General features: G+C 35.6%; 1 protein-coding gene and 1 long non-coding RNA gene across 3 annotated transcripts in view; one reads left to right on the top strand and one right to left on the bottom strand.

Moving 5' to 3' along the window:
• Positions 1-9,555: 9,555 nt before the first annotated feature.
• On the bottom strand, positions 9,556-16,241 carry LOC113467834. The gene is made up of 2 exons (XR_003391773.1): positions 15,444-16,241; positions 9,556-10,322 (listed from the first exon to the last, which is right to left on the bottom strand). It is a non-coding gene; the product is annotated as an uncharacterized LOC113467834 (long non-coding RNA).
• LOC113467833 overlaps positions 14,709-18,382 on the top strand; it is a 37,314-nt gene continuing 33,640 nt past the window's right edge. Inside the window, exon 1 of one of the 2 annotated variants that reach the window (XR_003391772.1) lies at positions 14,709-15,461. Coding sequence is in view for 1 of the 2 variants with exons in the window: in XM_026824265.1 (XP_026680066.1) it covers positions 15,482-15,505 (24 nt within the window). In the remaining variant the exon portion in view is untranslated. Of the gene's footprint in view, positions 15,506-18,382 lie in introns of both variants that reach the window. The other variant, XM_026824265.1, reaches the window with a different exon arrangement.

Here is an 18,382-nt window from a genome sequence, read left to right on the forward strand (position 1 = left end):
AGCGGGATTTTACACGTCCCAAATAAATCCCATCGAAATTGTAGGGATGAAGTACTTGAACTACTTTTAAGAAGAATCCCTAAGCTTGGCAACACTGTATGACCGAAAAAACGAGGGATTTAGATAAAATGTAAGGAGAATGAGAAGAGATGGAAAGACAGATAGAAAATCTAAAGGAAAGGATTGATAGGAAGAGAGCTGGAAAGGAGAGAAGGGTGAAGGAAATTTATACAGCCGAAGAAGGAGAAGTAAAGAGGGAAAAGAGGAAGGGAAAGGAAGATAATAGGAAAGGACAGGAGGAACCTGGGAACAAATATATAAGGGATAGGTTGATAGGAGGACGTAAAGAAGAAATAACAGGAAGGGATCTATTTGTGGAGGAACGAGGGATTTAGATAAAATATAAGGAGAATGAGAAGAGATGGAAAGACAGATAGAAACTCTAAAGGAAAGGATTGATAGGAAGAGAGCTGGAAAGGAGAGAAGGGTGAAGGAAATTTATACAGCCGAAGGAGGAGAAGTAAAGAGGGAAAAGAGGAAGGGGAAGGAAGATAATAGGAAAGGACAGGAGGAACCTGGGAACAAATATAAAAGGGAGAGGTCGATAGAAGGACGTAAAGAAGAAATAACAGGAAGGGATCTATTTGTAGAGGACGTAATAATGGAATTACAGTCATGCGAGTCGGGGTTAGCAGGAATAAAAGGGTATCCGTGTCGGGGTGAGGAGAAACGAAAGGGCAATGCGGGTTTCCACTAGACAATTTTTAACTCCGTCAGCAATTCTCAAGCAGCAAAAACTGAAGCAGCAAATAGCATAGGTACCGGGGGAGAATGCACTTCAGCAAATATACGCTGACTACTGCTGACTACTTCAGCAAATAGGTGTGTTGTACAAAGAGCACTTCAGCAAATAGGTACATAGGCTTCAGACACTTCTACGCTATAGCAACGTATATGTATATAGGGTGGCAAGCGTTTCAACACTTCGGGGCAAGGCCGTATTTAGGGCCCCCCTAGAATATAATTAAAAAATCCTAGATACCGCTCTGCTTTGGGGTATCTTACTTGGGAATGGTTGACAATTTCTAGTAACCTGGAAGTAGCCTGTAGTTAGCTTGCCATGTCTGCACGCTTTGTTCTGTGTTACAAAGACATTATGTTCCGGTCTGATCACTTGTGTTGACAACATGATAAACTAGGCTACTATCAATCGATGTCAATAACTATCTCAATATCAGATGAACTTCCTTTCACCGGACTCTGGTCAAGTGATTCCCAATATAATTCATGTGTGGACTTGATATAATATGTACCATACCTCGTTCACATGTATCCACAACACTAATGAAATATGTCCTAACGTAGCGTAGATACGAATACTTGTTCTATGAATGTCTCATTCATGATGATAAGACCAAAAAGTGTGTACTATCCAATCTATCCAATCTGCGGATTCGTACTATGGAAATATGCGGAAATCGTTCCAGCAAACTCTGCGGAATGAGGTTTGTACAAAAAGGGAATCAAAGTAAGATACTAAACACACCTAAATCGGTCCGTTATATCTACAACCGGTTCTGTTAGGTCTAATTTCATTATGTCGCGTTATAACAAAGAGAATTATTATGTAAGTTGTGATATTCATAGCTTTGAGGTATTGCTCCTTTGCAATCTTTAACACGTTCACCGCCACGAAACCCAAATTTGGGTTTCAGCCCAAATTGAGCAAGTGTTCAAAATCAGCGTGGCCAGCTGGAGCATATACTCGAAAAGGCTTCGGCGGTGAACGTGTTTACTATTTTCTACCAAGTGCCGGGAGGCTCGGGAACGTCAAGAGTTCAACGTGATGTCCTGCTTATGTTAAGGCGAAACGTGGCTACACATTTATCATGTTAGCATGACTTATTGTGAATAGGCTAAACCGAGTCAGGCTCTTTGCAATAAGAGTGATAAGACCATAACAAATTAGGTTATTATTAGGCTCTTTATTCACCGCTTACGCGCTTTCACACTCAACTTCAAATTCCCCTTTCGAGGCTCAGGAACGTCAAGAGTTCGACGTGATGTCCTGCTTATGTTAAGGCGAAACGTGGCTACACACTTATCATGTTAGCATGACTTATTGTGAATAGGCTAAACCGAGTCAGGCTCTTTGCAATATGAGTGATAAGACCATAACAAATTAGGTTATTATTAGGCTCTTTATTCACCGCTTACGCGCTTTCACACTCAACTTCAAATTCCCCTTTTTGGAACTTCAAATTCACAGGATTTCACATTATGAACTTCGAATTCCTAGGAATTCAGACTTCAAATTCCTAGTTCCTGGGATTTTATATTATGAACTTCAAATTCCTCGGATCTCACATTATGAAGTTCAAAATTTCGAGAGCTCATTTTCTAATCCCCAAGGCGGAACCCCACATGTCTCCGCCAAGATTATGATAACGCTGCGAAAGATGATTGATAAGTCTACCGAGGAATGCGATGCTAATTTCACGTTTTTAACTTCGAATTCCTAGAATTTCAGACTTCAAATTCCTAGTTCCTGGGATTTTATATTATGAACTTCAAATTCCTCGGATCTCACATTTTGAAGTTCAAAATTTCGAGAGCTCATTTTCTAATCCCAAGGCGGAACCCCACATGTCTCCGCCAAGATTATGATAACGCTGCGAAAGATGATTGATAAGTCTACCGAGGAATGCGATGCTAAAACGTAAACATTTTCGAAACAATTTGGATAAAAATAAATGACAGGAAGGTACTCTCGCGCGCCGTACGTTATAAAAAATGTAAATATCACAATTTATGAATAATAATAATAATACCACAATATTTATAAATAAAGTACGAGCTGGGAGTAATGTAGACAGAGGTAGAGGAGCAAATGAACACCGCTGATGTAAGTACAGGATTCACCAAAAGCGTCAACCATCCGGATTAAGTGATTAAGGAGAAGGTGATTACGTAAAGGATAAACGCATTGAAAGACTTCGTCCGAAGAGGAGACGTCGTTTAGTGGATCCTGTACAGTGTTCAGTGAACACGGAATATCGCAGAGGAAAGTCTGTTACCAACTTACAACTAAAGAAAAGTGTTGCCAGCCTAGTTAGCTTAGTTGGTAGTGCGTCTGCCTTGTAAGCGCTAGGCCGCGGGTTCGATTCCCGCCCGGGGCGGATTTTAAACGCCTTGAAAGACTTCGTCCGAAGAGGAGACGTCGTTTAGTGGATCCTGTACAGTGTTCAGTGAACACGGAATATCTCAGAGGAAAGTCTGTTACCAACTTACAACTAAAGAAAAGTGTCGCCAGCCTAGTTAGCTTGGTTGGTAGTGCGTCTGCCTTGTAAGCGCTAGGCCGCGGGTTCGATTCCCGCCCGGGGCGGATTTTAGGTTAGAGGGGTGTTTGGATTATTTAATAAATTTCAATTTGTAGAAAATGCCAAGTCATCTAAGTACTTATAAATTGATAAATATAAACCCAAAAGAAACATAGAATGACAAAACAAAATTTTTGAAATCATAATATCAACACTTCACAATTTGGTCACACAACCAACCAAGGGTTAAAAGAAGTTAGAGGGGTGTTTGGATTATTAAATTTCAATTTGTAGAAAATGCCAAGTCATCTAAGTACCAAAGAAATCAAATCATCTCTTGGTGGAGAGAATTATCAAATTCGTTATCATCTAATATTTCCATTAAATTTCACTGGGAGCAATTTTAACATAATAACTCTTCCAAATGCAGTCAGACATCAAGGCGTTGAAATAACTCCTTTACACCTACATCAAAATTAAGTAAGCAGAACTTGATTTCCACCTTAGCCAATGATATCTAAGAAGGAAAGCAAATTAAGTGATCGTGTGCGTGTAATGTTGGAGTACCCTCACCTCAAGGAGAGTATTTCATAAAAAAATTACATTTACATTGATATTGGCAAAATTGCCTTAATTTATTTCTGATTATAAATACATGGAGATATCATAATTTTACTGAACTGCACTACTTTGTTATGAAGCAAATTAAGTGATCTTGTACGTGTAATGTTGAAGTACCCTCACCTCAAGGAGAGTATTTAATAAAAAAATATATTTACTTACATTGATATTGATATTGGCAAAATTGCCTTAATTTATTTCTGATTATATAAATACATGGAGATATTATAATCTTACTGAACTGCACTACTTTGTTATGGAGTAGGATAGCAAAATATTAACTCAAACTAAAAGTTCCTGAGCTCAGTTTTGTACGGAACATTTATCATATTGTGTCTCATGAGTTAACATCGTTTTGCCATGACATCATAATCGCGTACCTACTCACTACCTGTACAAATTGTACATGAACTTTGAGACATTGTCTCTTCTCATAAACAAGCTTGATAGTACTCTGGCTAGAGATATAGACGAAATAAACCTAATAGTACAGTGGTAAGAACACATAAAGAAGTTAGGATTTGTCTCCCAACATATCTTCCAAGTTGATCAACCTTGTCTTTCGCAGATTGCTTGTACGGCCAGTTTAGACTAGTCACTGATTGAGAAGTCCCGTGAATGGGTCTTGTTTTTATAAATCACACTCTTCACACACATTTAGGCATGTCTGCGGACACTTCCCGTACACACGTACGATCTGTCGAAAGACAAGTCTGTGAAACCAAGAAGATAGAAGATATGTCTGCAGACAAATCCTATCGTGTGTACCAAGCTTTACTTTTGCTTTTTAAGTCTTTTTGTTTCACGAATTCATACATATTGATGTATTGTGGTAAATCACACTCTTCACACACATTTAGGCATGTCTGCGGATACTTCCCGTACACACGTACGATCTGTCGAAAGACAAGTCCGTGAAACCAAGAAGATATGTCTGCAGACAAATCCTATCGTGTGTACCGAGCTTTACTTTTGCTTTTTAAGTCTTTTTGTTTCACGAATTCATACATATTGATGTATTGTGTGAGAACACAACATTCCCGAGCTTACGGACATATCTTCTTGGTTTCACAGACTTGTCTTTCGACAGATCGTACGTGTGTACGGGAAGTATCCGCAGACATGCCTAAATGTGTGTGAAGAGTGAGATTTATAAAAACAAGACCCATTCACGGGACTTCTCAATCAGTGACTAGTCTAAACTGGCCGTACAAGCAATCTGCGAAAGACAAGGTTGATCAACTTGGAAGGTATGTTTGGAGACAAATCCTGTAGTGTGCACCAGGCTTCAAGAGACAATGTCTCAAAGTTCATGTACAATTTGTACAGGTAGTGAGTAGGTACGCGATTATGATGTCATGGCAAAACGATGTTAACTCATGAGACACAATATGATAAATGTTCCGTACAAAACTGAGCTCAGGAACTTTTAGTTTGAGTTAATATTTTGCTATCCTACTCCATAACAAAGTAGTGCAGTTCAGTAAGATTATAATATCTCCATGTATTTATAAACATATTTCCATCCCTTTTCCCTTCTCAGCAAGCTTTCACTTTCCCATTTTCACTGATCACTGCCTACCTTGGAGTTAAATGAGGTGATTACTTACATTATAGATCATGATCCAGGATAAGAATATTACATCGCTTACCTGATCCGACCCATTTCTACATGGCCTACCGTTTGCCTGACTTCTGTTCTTCTGTAAAATCTAACCATCTCAGACCTTAGAATGAGTGCTATCAAAAGGTCTTTGTTCATCCTTCAATTCCTTCAAAAAGTGGTACTGGAACTAGAAGAAATACTATATGGATCTTCAACTTCTTGTCTCTCGAGTACTCTCAGCGTATGGCTTAAATTTGTTGTCTCCAAGGACAAGAAAAATTATCGAAGATCGGGAAAGTCGAAAAAAATTTGCCCAAAAAAGTGGTTAATTCAGTTAATTGGTTATAAATTATTTAAATTTCAAATTTGGCGCTTCGAATCGAAAGCACGTGGTCAAAATCATGTTGCCAACTTTCTCTGTCAAAGCATTCAGAACCAAAGGTAGGTGTGAACTTTTTGGGGTATTTCTCTATTTCTCAGGAATCTCGGGTCTTTCGGTCCCAAATTTTGAACGGTAAATGTTTTTCCCGGCCGACCCGACCTGAGGTTTCATATTCGATTCCTGAGTCCCTGAGTGAGGATTATTTTTTTCAGATCCACATTTTTTTTTTTTACGTGATTTGACGCCGAACAGTTGGCAACATTGCTTTCATGGCGCGACATTTGAAAATTTGAATTTGTTATCACAAGTGACGATTTGACGAAAATGGTAAGAAGTAAGAATCAAAGAATGTAAGAAAAGCCCAGAAAACCTCGAAGTTACAAGTACCAAGTACTAGCTGTACTAGCAAGCGCTAGTCATAACGGGCGTAAAAATATATAAAAGAGGGAAATAAACAAGATAGGAACGTCAAGATGGAAAACAGCCTCTTTGAAAAGGTAAGTGAGTACCTGAATCTGAATACCCTAGCTTTCCATTTTTCAAAGCACCTAATCAAGCTCCATGGGTAAGTATTGATCTTAAGTATAACTATTTAGTTTTACAAATACTTAATTCACAAGTGACGAAAATGGTAAGAAAAGTCCAGAAAACCTCGAAGTTACAAGTACTAGCAAGCGCTAGTCATAACGGGCGTAAAAATATATTATAAGAAGATTAAGAAGAGGGAAAGAAACAAGATAGGAACGTCAAGATGGAAAACAGCCTCTTTGAAAAGGTAAGCGAGTACCTAAATAGCCTCTAGCTTTCCATTTTTCAAAGCACCTAATCAAGCTCCATGGGTAAGTATTGATCTTAAGTATAACTATTTAGTTTTACAAATACTTACTTAATCTTTCAAACTAGAAGTGCTGAACCACCCAAATTCCAAGTCTCTCTTCTCCCTAAGATTTGGTGCCACAAGCCAGACTTTTCAGTAGACTACAATCGAGAGGGTTTATGTGGACCGATCAGAAATATTTCTCTGTCAATAATGATGTCTATCGGGCTGATATCAGCCTCGGTTGGGGTTCAGAAAACTTTGTCAGTCTGGCTGATATCAGCTTCATCCACCACGCATGAGGTTCAGAACTATTCAGTAGCATATGTATCTCTGTGAGTCTGGCTGATATTAGCCTCAGCCTCAATCGAGGCTCAGAATAAGATAATCAGAAGAACTGGAAGAAGGAAAAAAAGACTTGGTGGTATAGTGGTGTTAAGCCTCGGTGGTGTAGAGGCCATGACGCTCACTTGATGATCAGGAGGGCGTGGGTTCAATCCCAGCCAATGTATGGAATTTTATCCTCAAAGCTGTTTGAGAATTTGGTATTATTATTAGTAGCATCTTTCAAACTAGAAGTGCTGAACCACCCAAATTCCAAGTCTCTCTTCTCCCTAAGATTTGGTGCCACAAGCCAGACTTTTATTAGCTGTGAAGGCTAATGAGTTTTGGTTGAGGTCAAACAAAAAACAAGAGGATTCCATCTGTATTCCCAATGTACACAATTCTCATAAAATAACTGAACCCATAAGCACTGTGTGAAGTGCCAGAGTGTTGGGCACCTAAAAACCTACCATCATCAATTTAAAATTGAAAATTTGTGGGTCCCTCTTGTCGAAATTGTTATTAAGCATTAATGCTGGTCACAAATTCCCTATGTCCTGTGTACATGATTTATCCCTAGTATGTTCTAGCGAATATTGTCAAAGTAAAAAATCAAAAAATAATGCAAAATTTAGTAATACCTTCAGTTATAGCCCAGCACAAATCATGGTTCATGGTAGTTCAAAAGCAGATTTGCTTTGATAAGAGATAAGCATGGTTACTGTTAATTATACACCTGTAATTTTCATTAACTCATAAGGTAATGAAAAAAATAGTTAATCTGTTAATAGGAAAATATTTTTTAATAAACTTGGGTAAGTTAACAGTTTTAGTGACACAAGGATTTTAATTTTTAGGAAATTGCCAAGTTAATTTTTTTACTGCTTACAGGGAAAAATAATTGCAGGCAAATTGGAAAACGGTCGTTAAAATTATCCAATGTTAAATAGCTAATACCACCTAGGTAGGTGGATATTTGATAAGAATCTAAAGTGTTTCCTATTACTTAGTGTTTTCATTTAGTATGTTGTAAATAGGGGAAAAATAATTGCAGGCAAATTGGAAAATGGTCGTTAAAATTATCCAATGTTAAAAAGCTAATACCACCTAGGTAGGTGGATATTTGATAAGAATCTAAAGTGTTTCCTATTACTTAGTGTTTTCATTTAGTATGTTGTAAATAATTTACATGAGAAAACGTCAGATTGCTTTTTAATTAATCAATCAACTTCATGATGGCAAAGTTATTATGCATTATAATTTTCAATTCTTAAGGTGTACTAACAAGAACTGTTTTGCTTGAGTAATACTAAAACAGAATTCTATGAATAATATATTAGGATAAATTATTACTGAAAGAACTCCAGCAAAACGATATGTTTTCTTTCTGTTTAGAATAAGTAAGTGATAATTTTATGCTATCTGTCCATACCCTACTTGAACACAGAACAATTAGATACAATAATAGAAAGCCAGAGAGAGAGAGAGAGAGAGAGAGAGAGAGAGAGAGAGAGAGAGAGAGAGAGAGAGAGATAGAGAAGAAGAGGAGGAGAGAGAGAGAGAGAGAGAGAGAGAGAGAGAGACAGAGAAAGAGAAACATGGGAGTATTGTTGAGGTAAGGTTAATAACCTTATTGTCTTGCTGTGATACCAATAACTACAACCTTGCTAGACTATGTCAATTATGTCGAACTGTGTCAATATAACGAAAATCTAACACTCGGCTCGCGATAACTTGGGCCCGCATTGAATAACAGTAGTGTAGGCAAATTATGCTTAGAGTGGGATGATTTTTAGGGATGTTCCTCTTTTTTATGAGATAAGTCTGGCTGGAGCACTTAACAGTTAGGATACCAGCCTAAATTTCCCTTGCTAAATTTTTGTAGCCAAAACCAAATGTCAGCCCAAAGCAGCGTTTTTTTTTTTATTATTATTATTTTTTTACCAAGTTGGTTCTTCGAACTGTGAGAGATATTTCTTTTCTTCGACCAAGTTTTACGCTAAATTATCACATATTAGTCACATGTAATGTATGGTGGATCTCTCGTATCTGTTTTTCTTTCATATGTATATGATATTTATTTTATTTTATTGATGTTTTATTTTTTATAGTTTTTAGTACAATTTTCAAGGTAGCAATATAGGATACTTTGACGCTTGTCACAGATCTGCCGGCAAAATTGATTTGTTTTTAATATTTGATTTTGATTGCCCTGGGAAATATTGACTGAGACGTCAAATTTATTGCTTTTAGTATTATTAAAAATACCATACATATATAAAATAATATGTACCATATAAAGTATAAAAATTTACTTAGGTTCGTTTGTGTTTTTGTGGAATCCACGAAGGGACATTTCTACAGCAAATCGCTCCTGTTCTACCAACATAAGGCACGGTTTAGATTCTTTATTACAGAAAAATCCAAGTGAATTCCCCCTCCCCGTTCACTCATTTCCACGATTTTTTTTTTTATTATTATTATTTTTTTACCAAGTTGGTTCTTCGAACTGTGAGAGATATTTCTTTTCTTCGACCAAGTTTTACGCTAAATTATCACATATTAGTCACATGTAATGTATGGTGGATCTCTCGTATCTGTTTTTCTTTCATATATGATAGTGACCGTTGGTATAGATGTACAGGAGGTTCTACATGCTCGTCTAATAGCAACATGTAGGGAACACATGTATGTCGGGAACTCACATTTTCAATAGTTTTTTTCAGGACAATAGTTTTCACAGTCAGGTAAGAATGTGTTTCCAATATATAGCGTATCACGAAATATTTTTCAGTCGTCGTCAATTGCATTTTCAGCATGTACAGCTATTCCAACGTACAGGGTACGGTAAAACTGGAGAAAAACCTTTCGGAAAATTTTGAAATCATATTTCCCAGGTTGAACTTTTGCAAATTTCATTTGAGTACCTATTTATTGGTAGTATGCCAAGAGCAAATGAAAGTTCATACAGCCAAAAAAGACTGCTATTCCGAGCTCAAGATCTGCAACGGACTGATTCGATGTCATCTTTCGACCACTATCTTCTTGTTTCTTTCAGAGCCATTGCTGTGATGAGCATCAAATTTCCTACAACGGTGCCATTTTGACCTGTTGAAATAAAGAGACTAGCTGCCCGGCCTCAACACTCTCAACAGTCTTAAAAAAGACCAGTACTGATTCTACATCGGAAATGATACTCATTTTCTATGCCACCCTGTAGAAGTGCACTCTAGGATTGTTCCATTCCTCTACCTGTCAGAGATGTCAAAAATGGTGTGTTGTGATCTTTTAATTGCACTATCTTAATTGCAGGCAATCCAGTTTGACATCTTCATTACTGCTGTACAATACTTGAAATAATTTCAGTACCTACCTACCTAAGTATTAATAAAAACCGTGGATCAATTTAAAATAATGTAGATTGTAAAGTAGTATACAGTTATTCATCTATAGCTAGGTAATTAAAATACCTAGTTCCTCAACTTTGAACTCAATGAACACTTAATTACCCAACTATTAAACCATCAAAATATTCACTACATTCAACATTTCAATAATACATATAGGAACAAAATAATTATGTAGTATGGACCCTGTGACATGTAAGCCTGTACAAAGTAAATGTTAAGTACTATTTTATAATTACCTACTTGATTTATCCATTATTCTAAATAACACCAGGTCAAGATATCGATAAGATCTTATCAGAATTCACAAGAAAACAAAATAGAAATTAACAATTCACGGAAAGGTGTTAAATAATTTACCTAGCTAAATGAAACACAGTTTCAATATTGCCTATAATTCCAACGAAATGCAAACTATTTTTGTCATTTTTATACCTTTTGATTTGTTATAATGAAATCTGTTGTAGTGTAAATATAACCCAGTCTATAGCCGAGGTTGTACTGGCATGTCTCTTCTACATTTAATATTAGGATTCTATACACTTCCCAGACGAACCTTTTATTGAAGAAAATTATTAATTAGTTATTGCGAATCGAGTTATTCTATTAAACCATCAAAATATTCACTAAATTCAACATTTCAATAATACATATAGGAACAAAATAATTATGTAGTATCGACCCTGTGACATGTAAGCCTGTACAAAGTAAATGTTACTATTTTATAATTACCTACTTGATTTACTTATCCATTATTCTAAATAACACCAGGTCAAGATATCGATAAGATCTTATCAGAATTCACAAGAAAACCAAATAGAAATTAACAATTCACGGAAAGGTGTTAAATAATTTACCTAGCTAAATGAAACAGTTTCAATATTGCATATATGTAATTCCAACGAAATGCAAACTATTTTTGTCATGTTTATACCTTTTGATTTGTTATAATGAAATCTGTTGTAGTGTAAATATAACCCAGTCTATAGCCGAGGTTGTACTGTCATGTCTCTGCTACATTTAATATTAGGATTCTATACACTTCCCAGACGAACCTTTTATTGAAGAAAATTATTAATTAGTTATTGCGAATCGAGTTATTAATAATATGCTTCAATTAATACCACACATTGGTCGGAGAATAGCAATCAACTTTCCGTTGACTAAAAAAAAAAAAAAATGATGGAAAAAAATATGTACTGATGTAGATTTGTTGATTTGTTCATTCTTCGACTTGTGCTCTTCGTTTTCTATTGAAAAATTCCGAGCAAATATTTTTTTTCATCGATATGAAATACATAATTCATAACGATACTATGTGATATGTTAGTAACGGCAAAGCTGCGGTATGCTGCTGTGTTACTATTATAATCGTGTACTTAGCTTCTGTGAAGACCAAGTAAGTACATGGAATACATATTATTCATACGCTTAGGCTGTACTCTACAAGGAAAATTTGGTTGTTATACTAGGATTACTAGGGAAAATCACTTTTGTAGCCGTGGTGTATATTTTTCACTGAATATTGCTATTGCTAGAGCTATGCTGTGCCGTATCAAATAAATAAATGTTTTGTTTTTTATCTATCTATCAAGACTTGAGGATGATGTGCACTTTACTCTTCATGTTTGACAACTAGGATATACAGGGTGTCCCGCGAACGACTGTACAACGCTTGAGGGTTGATGTAGAACCTAAAGGGCTACCAGAAAAAGCTATCTGGACAGATGAAAGTACATGGAATACATATTATTCATACGCTTAGGCTGTACTCTACAAGGAAAATTTGGTTGTTATATTAGGATTACTAGGGAAAATCACTTGTCCAAAGTCACAGAAATGATCTGAAAAACTCTAATATGTGTCGACCGTCTTCAGAATGGCGTAAGAAAATATCTCTAAAGTTTAGGGCTACACTCAAAAAATAAATTTCGTGGAATGAAGACAAATTCCAGAGAAATGATCTGAAAAACTCTAATATGTGTCTACCGTCTTCAGAATGGCGTAAGAAAATATCTCTAAAGTTTAGGGCTACACTCAAAAAATAAATTTCGTGGAATGAAGACAAATTCCAGTCCCTATATTATGAGCTAGTCACTGGTCACTAGTTTTACAGTAACGTTAAACCCTTGGAAAAAAAAATATAAAATAAAAACTAGTTACTATTAGTGGCACATATTTCTAGTTTTTGGTAGATGATAAATAATGAGTTATAATGAAATCTGTTGTAGTGTAAATATAACCCAGTCTATAGCCGAGGTTGTACTGTCATGTCTCTGCTACATTTAAGATCGGAATGTAAGAAAAGCCCAGAAAACCTCGAAGTTACAAGTACCAAATACTAGCAAGCGCTAGTCATAACGGGCGTAAAAATATATACGAAGAGGGAAAGAAACAATATAGGAATAGGAACGTCAAGATGGAAAACAGCCTCTTTGAAAAGGTAAGTGAGTACCTAAATAGCCTAGCTTTCCATTTTTCAAAGCACCTAATCAAGCTCCATGGGTAAGTATTGATCTTAAGTATAACTATTTAGTTTTACAAATACTTACATCGATATGAAATACATAATTCATAACGATACTATGTAATATGTTAGTAACGGCAAAGCTGCGGTATGCTGGTGTGTTACTATTATAATCGTGTACTTAGCTTCTGTGAAGACCAAGTAAGTACATGGACATGGAATACATATTATTCATACGCTTAGGCTGTACTCTACAAGGAAAATTTGGTTGTTATACTAGGATTACTAGGGAAAATCACTTGTCCAAAGTCACGGAAATGATCTGAAAAACTCCAATATGTGTCTACCGTCTTCAGAATGGCGTAAGAAAATATCTCTAAGGCTACACTCAAAAAATAAATTTCGTGGAATGAAGACAAATTCCAGTCCCTATATTATGAGCTAGTCACTGTTCATCACTGGTCACTAGTTTTACAGTAACCTTAAACCCTTGGAAAAAAAAATATAAAATAAAAACTAGTTACTATTAGTGGCACATATTTCTAGTTTTTGGTAGATGATAAATAATGAGATTGATATCGTAAACAAGAACTTCGGCGCAGAGATATTCGAGTTATTCTCTATTGTCTATCCCTAGGTATTTTATATGGTCCAAAACCGATATTCCATCATCTGCTCCAAATGTAGTCTGGTAGGATATGTTTCAAAATTCATATGTAGGTAGGTCCTAAATTTTTAAATATTACCAACTGTCTGATTGAAGAAAAAAAAAATGGAAAAAATCTAAGTAGTTCGTCAAAAGAGCACCTGAACTTACTAACATGCTCAATTTCTGTGCCTGATTTTCATTTTCGATATTCCATCATCTGCTCCAAATGTAGTCTGGTAGGATATGTTTCAAAATTTATATGTAGGTCCTAAATTTTTAAATATTACCAACTGTCTGATTGAAGAAAAAAAAATGGAAAAAATCTAAGTAGTTCGTCAAAAGAGCACCTGAACTTACTAACATGCTCAATTTCTGTGCCTGATTTTCATTTTTCTAGGTATTTTATATGGTCCAAAACCGATATGCCATCATCTGCTCCAAATGTAGTCTGGTAGGATATGTTTCAAAATTCATATGTAGGTCCTAAATTTTTAAATATTACCAACTGTCTGATTGAAGAAAAAAAAAAAAATGGAAAAAATCTAGTTCGTCAAAAAAGCACCTGAACTTACTAACATGCTCAATTTCTGTGCCTGATTTTGATTTTCCTGACCCATTCACACGAATTGTACATATTCCAATCCAATTTGAATGTCAGACTCAGTTGTTTCTTCCTTAATTTTGTCAACCTGTTGGCTATTTTTTCTCATCGATCAAGTTGAGATCAACAGCCCATAAAATTTCAACATTTATTGATGTTTTATTTTTTATAGTTTTTAGTACAATTTTCAAGGTAGCAATATAGGGTACTTTGACGCTTGTCACAGATCTGCCGGCAAAATTGATTTGTTTTTAATATTTGATTTTGATTGCCCTGGGAAATATTGACTGAGACGTCAAATTTATTGCTTTTAGTATTATTAAAAATACCATACATATATAAAATAATATGTACCATATAAAGTATAAAAATTTACTTAGGTTCGTTTGTGTTTTTGTGGAATCCACGAAGGGACATTTCTACAGCAAATCGCTCCTGTTCTACCAACATAAGGCACGGTTTAGATTCTTTATTACAGAAAAATCCAAGTGAATTCCCCCTCCCCGTTCACTCATTTCCACGATTATTTTTTTTATTATTATTTTTTTACCAAGTTGGTTCTTCGAACTATGAGAGATATTTCTTTTCTTCGACCAAGTTTTACGCTAAATTATCACATATTAGTCACATGTAATGTATGATGGATCTCTCGTATCTGTTTTTCTTTCATATATGATAGTGACCGTTGGTATAGATGTACAGGAGGTTCTACATGCTCGTCTAATAGCAACATGTAGGGAACACATGTATGTCGGGAACTCACATTTTCAATAGTTTTTTCAGGACAATAGTTTTCACAGTCAGGTAAGAATGTGTTTCCAATAGACGAATATAGCGTATCACGAAATATGTTTCAGTCGTCTTCAATTGCATTTTCAGCATGTACAGCTATTCCAAAGTACAGGGTACGGTAAAACTGGAGAAAACCCTTTCGGAAAATTTTGAAATCATATTTCCCAGGTTGAACTTTTGCAAATTTCATTTGAGTATATTATTGGTAGTATGCCAAGAACAAATGAAAGTTCATACAGCCAAAAAAGACTGCTATTCCGAGCTCAAGATCTGCAACGGACTGATTCGATGTCATCTTTTGACCACTATCTTCTTGTTTCTTTCAGAGCCATTGCTGTGCGGCCTCAACACTCTCAACAGTCTTAAAAAAGCCCAGTACTGATTCTACATCGGAAATGATACTCATTTTCTATGCCACCCTGTAGAAGTGCACTCTAGGATTGTTCCATTCCTCTACCTGTGCATCAGGTTATAGGTAACATTTGAGTGTTAACGATGCACACTGAGAGCTCTCATACGGTAAATTATTTCCCACAATAACGTAAGAAAACTCCTGGGCTAAATTTACATGTAAAACATTGGCTACATGATTCCGTGCATAACACAAGCACGCGGAATGCAAGTCATTATGTGAGATCAGGATGGTTGTAAATTTAATTAGTGTCCGTTAAATATTTACTAATTAAGGCGCGTTTAGTTGCCAGATTAATTGTTTTTAGATTAGAGGCGTGAACGCTCAGGTGAGAGCCAAAACTGTGAATCATTTTCGTTTGATTTCACAGAAAACTTTGTTCTGGTTTGACATTTTCTAATGTGGTGATTGATTTCGTATCCAGTGGTAGTTGTAAAGTTAACATCCGTATTGTTGAATAATGTCTCTTAAAATTTTCTTGGTGAATATCTTGACTTTACTTGAGGAGGGTTAGAAGAAGATGCAAAGAAGGAACCAAAAACTCTAACATTTCTAATCTAAAGAATTTATAATATTCTTTACTCTTTCCTACTGAAACTTGGAACAAATGCTGCAAATCGGTTAGCAATTTGCTGTTTAAAGACAAGAAAAATCAAATTTTGAAACAAACATACCATCCTAATCATCACAAAGAAATTCCACTCTACATATCCCATTGTCCGTTTGCTCAATGAGACACAGCGTAAAGATAAACATATCGGGATAGAAGAGATATAACACAGGGATATATTTAGGCCATGATTAATGTTTGAAAAGGAGTCTCGGATGCTATGTGACCCCCGCTTAGAAATTCAATATGATATAACACAGGGATATATTTAGGCCATGATTAATGTTTGAAAAGGAGTCTCGGATGCTATGTGACCCCCGCTTAGAAATTCAATATGGCCGCCACTCTTATAATATATCTTGCCGTTGACAACTTGTAAACACATGGCCAGGTTTCCTATTCTAAACGATAACGGATAACGTTCCCCGTTGGATTAATACATATATCGGATAAGTTGATACTCGGTGTTATCAGTGGATGTTCTGGATCCACTGATTTTGCTGACCACCTCTTGTGAAGAATATATTGGATATTCACATGTTGAAGTCTTCTTCTTCACCTTTTCCCGTGTTCAGACGGGGTCGGCGTTTTTCATCTAGCCTCTTAATCAGCCTTAGCTAGGTAATTGCTTTGGGCAATAATAATAATAATAATAGACTCTTGAGTGGAAGGCAACCACTAGGCGAGGTTAACGCCTTAGGCGTTTTCTACCACCTAACCCTTTTTTACGAGTGGATGCCCTTCGCACTCAACCTTTGATTGCCAGACAAACAACCCTCAGTGGTGTAGTGGTTAGCAGGGTGACTTCAGATCTGGAGGTTGGAGTCCCTTCGCACTCAACCTTTGATTGCCAGACAAACAACCCTCAGTGGTGTAGTGGTTAGCAGGGTGACTTCAGATCTGGAGGTTGGAGTTCAAGTCATGAAATTTATCGAGTTATATGGAACTAGGTACTTGCCGTGGTAGTTTAGTTGTCAGGATTGTTCGCTTTGTAAACAGACAGGCGTGGGTTCAATTCGAGCCAAGGAAATTGGTTTTCGATTTAGTTACTTTCCATTACATTGTGTCTGTGGCTCAGCCTAACTAATGTTCAATATTGTACCTAACTAATGTACCCTAAGGAGGAAAGGAAAAAGAAACATCTGAATGAAACGGCATTTTTAGGTACTTGTCGTGGTAGTTTAGTTGTCAGGATTGTTTGCTTTGTAAACAGACAGGCGTGGGTTCAATTCGAACCAAGGAAATTGGTTCTCGATTTAGTTACTTTCCAGTACATTGTGTCTGTGGCCCCATACCGAGAGTACCTACGGGAATAGTTTGAGCAATGATTCCCTTATGTGGTGTACAATAGAGTAGATTCCAAAGTAAGACCGACGAGTGATTAGGGACTTTTCCTGAGAGATGTACCTACCTAAAAAATAATTAGATTTCTAAATTTGTACAATATCTTCACTTGGAGTGTTATAATGTCGTGCTAAATCTTTATTCAGAATTTAAAATGTAGGTATTTTGTGTTGTATTCTACTAGGACATGAAGCTTGGGTATTGGGTCTACTTAGAAGATCTTTGTATTAAAAGTTTTCCTTAATTAATATTCCTATTGTTGGTGGATTATATTTAAACGATTTTCTCATAACTAGCTTCGCATATAAATGTTTGTACCATAGCTACATATATAATAATAATAACATGACATCTTTACTATGACTAATATGATATCTGTACACATTCCGATGTTAGCATTTAAATCATAGGTACTCACATGGAAATATGTATATAATTTACTATCTCTTTCAAACATAAATAATGATGTAATAATATTTATATTATGTACATTTCTTCTTAAAGTTTTTTACATAGGTATTTTACTTACATTTTTACTTTTTTTTTATTACACATGAATGATTAGTAACAGCAGACTGGCAATGTTTTGATTTGACTCTAGAAATCAGATGACTTTAGATGTAAACAAACAATCTCTAGCTTAGATGTAAGTAATATAAGAACTAGTATATAATTATAATTATTTTTTAAATAATTATCAAACTGGTCATTTAAGCTATAATAATAGTCAAAATTATATAATAACTTACTCTAGGTTGAGCCATTGCAAGATCCAGCTTGAGAGATTAAGTGAAATCCAACACACAGAAAAAGACAAAATTAATTAAATTAATTTGAAATCGGTTTAGTGAGAATTAGATTGAATCCAATGAACTCTAATCTAATTAATCACTTTATTTTTTAGATAAATCTCAATATTATACCACAAACACAAACACTCACACGATAAGTAAAAATCACTAGTCAGTATATTAATAATATTTATGTAAATAATACGAATTTAGAAAAAAGTATACGTTTTATAATTTAC

This window comes from Diaphorina citri, unplaced genomic scaffold (assembly GCF_000475195.1).
Source record: "Diaphorina citri unplaced genomic scaffold, Diaci psyllid genome assembly version 1.1 scaffold562, whole genome shotgun sequence".
NCBI lineage: Eukaryota > Metazoa > Arthropoda > Insecta > Hemiptera > Psyllidae > Diaphorina > Diaphorina citri.